Source organism: Crocodylus porosus, unplaced genomic scaffold (genome assembly GCF_001723895.1).
Source record: "Crocodylus porosus isolate Cpor-Errol unplaced genomic scaffold, CroPor_comp1, whole genome shotgun sequence".
NCBI lineage: Eukaryota > Metazoa > Chordata > Crocodylia > Crocodylidae > Crocodylus > Crocodylus porosus.
The window spans coordinates 109,325,671-109,330,030 of record NW_017728931.1 but is presented as its reverse complement, the minus strand read 5'-3'; the positions used below and the strand labels follow the sequence as shown (position 1 = coordinate 109,330,030).

General features: G+C 43.9%; 1 protein-coding gene across 2 annotated transcripts in view; it reads right to left on the bottom strand.

The window, feature by feature from the left end:
- IL17REL (interleukin 17 receptor E like) overlaps nucleotides 1–4,360 on the bottom strand; it is a 63,054-nt gene that overhangs the window by 14,867 nt on the left and 43,827 nt on the right. For both annotated transcript variants that reach the window (XM_019543485.1, XM_019543486.1), the window contains exon 9: nucleotides 1,716–1,770. In XM_019543485.1, the coding sequence (XP_019399030.1) occupies nucleotides 1,716–1,770 (55 nt within the window). The remainder of the gene's footprint in view (nucleotides 1–1,715; nucleotides 1,771–4,360) is intronic.

The window sequence follows — 4,360 nt, the reverse complement described above, 5'->3', positions numbered from 1 at the left end:
GTCACTACAAGAAAAGGCAGGAATCCCAAAGCACTGTATAAGCTGTACCTGCAGAAAGGAGCTGTTGGCACTGCAGGGAGTGAGGTGGGTGGAGGCTGAGCCCTAATGAAGCTCCCAGGGCCACCGGGCTATGCCCAGAAAGCAGCCATGCACTGCAGCAACCCACAGAGACTCAGCCTCCCCCCTGCAGCACTGGAGTTGAATACAGGGCACTCACCCTAAGGTGGATGATGTCTCGCTCCACAGAGACACAGCTCTGGGCTGGGGCTCCTCAGCACCCACGGAGGGCAGGAGCTGCAGCATGCCCAGGCTTGTGACACACACAGCCACAAACATAAGCACAGGCACACACACATACATCCGTGACCCTGCAGCTCCCAGGAACCCTGATGGTGGAATGGGGAGGGGCAGGACAGCATGGAGACCGTAGCCAGGCTCCATCCCCATGCACAGAGGCTGGATATGGCTGGAAGCAACCCCTGTGGGTTGTCCCCAGGGTCCACCAGCCCACTCTTCACCAGCAGCCGCCTTGGGCCACCATGCACAGCCTAGGCCTTGGCAGCAGCCACAGAAGCAGGGCATGAGGATGCTGCTTGTGGGTGACCATCCCAGCTCACTCCATGTAGGTGCCAAGCCCTAGTTCTGGCCCTGACCCTAGCCCCAGTCCCCTCCCCCAGCCAGCCTCACCCTGCCCCAGCTGATCCCAGCCCCAGGCAGGAGGAGCAGTGCTCAGCCCAGCCTGTCCCCACCAGCCTTCAGCCACTGCTCTGGAGGAGCTGGGCTGGGCACGTGCAGGACAGGTAGCACCACCAATCTGGGACTTTTGGTTCAATTCTGGCCAACTAGCTGGGACACCAGGATGGCCTATGAAATCCAGAACTGCCCAGCCAGGCCAGGATGTGTGGTCAACCCTAGACTAAATGCAATTAAAAAAACCTGAGGGGTTTACTGCTGCCTATCTATTTGATATGCCTCTCATCACACCAGATAGTGAAAATCTGCATAATGTGCAAAATGTCATTTTCATCTGTCACCTCAGGCCAGATTATGACTTTGATGGAATCACTTGTTTGAATAACTGCCCAATAAATAACAGGTTTTCAAGCTAGCTCACTGTCTGCAGATGTTTCCACTGGTTTCCTTTTATGACTGCATGAAATTCAGGCTGCCCATGTTCACTTCCATTTTCATTTCATCTCCTATTCCAGCTCTAATCTCTATTCCTTCCTGTCACCAGTTCGCACACAAAATTACTTGTCTTTCTTTGTGAATTCTTTAAATTTGCAACAACCTCCTTCTCCTTTTTCTGTCAGGCCCCTCCTTCAAGTCTGGCTTTAACTGCCATTCCTTCATAATCCCTTCGAAAGGCAAGCTTCATAGGATTGCTTTCTTCTGGCTTTCTTGCATTAGAATTAAGAAAAACCATTAGTTGAATAGAAAAAAATTATTTGATGTCAGCAAAGTTATACTGCATTGGTACTGGTGCAAACACAATGCCTGTAAGGAATTATTTTATGAAAAGTATTTATGTTAGTAACGCTCTAATTAAGTTAATGAATTACAACCTTATTAAAAGATTTTCTGCATTACAAATAAAAGCAGTAACCTCCAGAAATATTGCAGTCTGAATGGTTTCATCTTAGCTATAAATACATTTCAAATAAGATATGATGATAGTATTTTTTCAAGAACTGGCTCATAAACATTCTACTTGCCATTTTTAAAAGGGCAAAGTTGTATCCTCCTTGCATCTGGAACTGCTTCCCAGCCCTACAACCCAAAGAGATACCATTAGATAGGTCATTGGCACCCACACATCAGCTATTTTTTAAATTTCTCACTGAAAGATCCAAAGACAAAGCATGCAGCACCCACCACCCCATGAAAAACAACTGTTGATTTTTTTTTGGCTATTTTCCTTTATATAATGTATCACCGTGTGTTTGATTTTCATTGAGTGTACTTGATATTATAATTTGTATTTCACTACAATAGTATCAATCTGTAAATTCCTGGAATGACACAATATTTTTTCTAATGTGTAATATTGATTTTAAAATATTGAATGCCAGTCCATTTTCCATTGAAGATGATGCCATTAAGTAGGGCAATGGCTTCATTATTTAGGCAGCAGGTTCAGAATCTTCAAACTGAACACCAACAGGAGCAGTCCCAGTTCCCATAGATTAGCTCAACACTCCTCAGGCTTTGGCCACTCACATTATACAATTTACTGTAAAGACACTGACAGAACTAGTGTTGCTGTTATGTCCTCCTACGTCCCAGGCTGGGATATGGGAGCATAGGACATAAGACTTAAGGTAATTAGAAGGTCACTAAATCTGGTCCCCTGCTACAGCAGACCACTGCATCATAATTTCTTTTACAAATTTATTAAGCACAATTTAACAACTGGTTGTTCTACCCCGGTTCTTTTATGGGCTGTTCCCTAAGCGTGCTCACTGAAACCCCCATCTAAATTCCAGTCTAAATCTATTCATAACCATGTGTACTCATTTTTATTGTGCTAACATTGCTCTTAATATAAATTAGATCTTGTCCATTAGTAATGCTCACCCCCTATAAGTGGGGTCCCTAACCCCTGTACTTGAATAAAGAAAGAGCAAAGCTGCAGAGAAGCTACAGGTCACTACCTTGAGCAACTGAAGAAAATAATAGGTTACAAGGGCTGGGCTCCAAGTAGGATGTTAAATAACAGCTGCAGCAGAGCTGAGCAGGCTGCTGATGAATTGGGAGAATCAGTAGCCTCTGTTACTGAGAGCTGGGCTAGGCAGCAGAAATAAGGGGCTGAGTCAGTGCAGACAGGCAGCTCATAGAGAAGCAGAGCTGTGGGCCTGCTTGTAGGGAGACAGGCTACAGAGAGGCAAGCTTGCAGACTGGGTGATAGAAAACCCTTGTGCCTGGTTCTGAGAAGCTGGGAGCAGGTGACTAGAAGGGATGGAGTTCAGGGGAGCAGTACTGTAGCAACACACCCTCATATTGCCCCAGCTGCCAACTTCACACTTTATAGTTGCAAATATTATCCCATTTCTATAACCCTAGTACTCAAGTTATCCAGTCTTTCTTGTGTGATACTTCAATTTTCTCCTGTATTGATAATACCTCATTACTACATAAGATCAGTCCCAAGAACAGTCCTTCAGGAATGCCTCTAGTAACTTTTCTCCAGCCCAATTCTTCCTCTGTAATTACAACCCATTGTATTTTGTTCTAAGCCCCATCTTTTCCATCTCCTCTATTAACTTCCCAAATGCCATCAAATCACTTATTTCTAGATATCCAGACATCTACATCTTATATACTAGAACAACTATATTCCCCTTACTTGGAATATTAGGGTAGGCTGGCACAATTTCCCCTTGATGGGATTTTATCCCATTTTTCATTTTTCTTCAAGCTTTTCATTTTCCTTACCTCAAAATCTGTTCTAAAGTCTAATGTACTATTGAGATCAGACTAACAGGCCTTTTCTTACTTCTTTTTTCCCTTTCTTAATCTCAAGGTTTGGCATTTTCCAGTTGTACAGTACATGCCTCATCCCTCCCCAACCCCAACTAGATAGATTTAGTAAAAAAACCTTGCCACCAGACAAGTCATTTCATCTGCCAGTTCTTTAAATATTCTGAAATAGATACGTACCATTCCCCCCAGCTCTCAGTACATTAGACTCTCAGGAAGTTGGTTCCAATTTGGACAGTCGTTCCTATGTCCACACATAATTCTCATCAACCCTCTTGCTTTTACTACCACATTCAACATCATTATCCTTACTGAAAAGTGAGGCACAGAATTAATTTAACTTTGAGGCCATACTTCTGGGAGTTTATCTTTAAACTCTACCCTTTGCTCACATTTCTTTCATTCTTCTCCTTTTATTTATAGTTCTGAAGGGCCTTTTCTTTTTCCCATTTGTTTTAACTTCCTTTGCAAGATGTAAATCAGCTTGACTTTTGGCAATTCTCACTTTACCTCTACACTTCATGATCTCTAAGACATAACTTCGTTTGCTGGTCAATCTTTTTTTTATTTGGTATGTTTGCTGCTTTTTCTTTTTAATGGAAGTTGTTCATCCAGTTAAATCTGAAGCCCTTCCCTCTCATTTGTTTCCTCTATTGCTTAGAATTAGAGGTGCACCAATACATTGGTCCCATATTAGATTGACACCGATATGAGGAAAATTGAGAGTATCGGCAATCAGTGGGGAGTACAGCCCCACAGTGTGAAGAACAGCTGGGTCTGGCTGGTAAGTCTGTTGTGGGTAAAGAGGCAAGGAGGGAGGAAAGGGGTGTGGGGGGCAGATCTAGGCCCCTGCAGTGAGGGAGGGAGTGGGGCTGGGGCT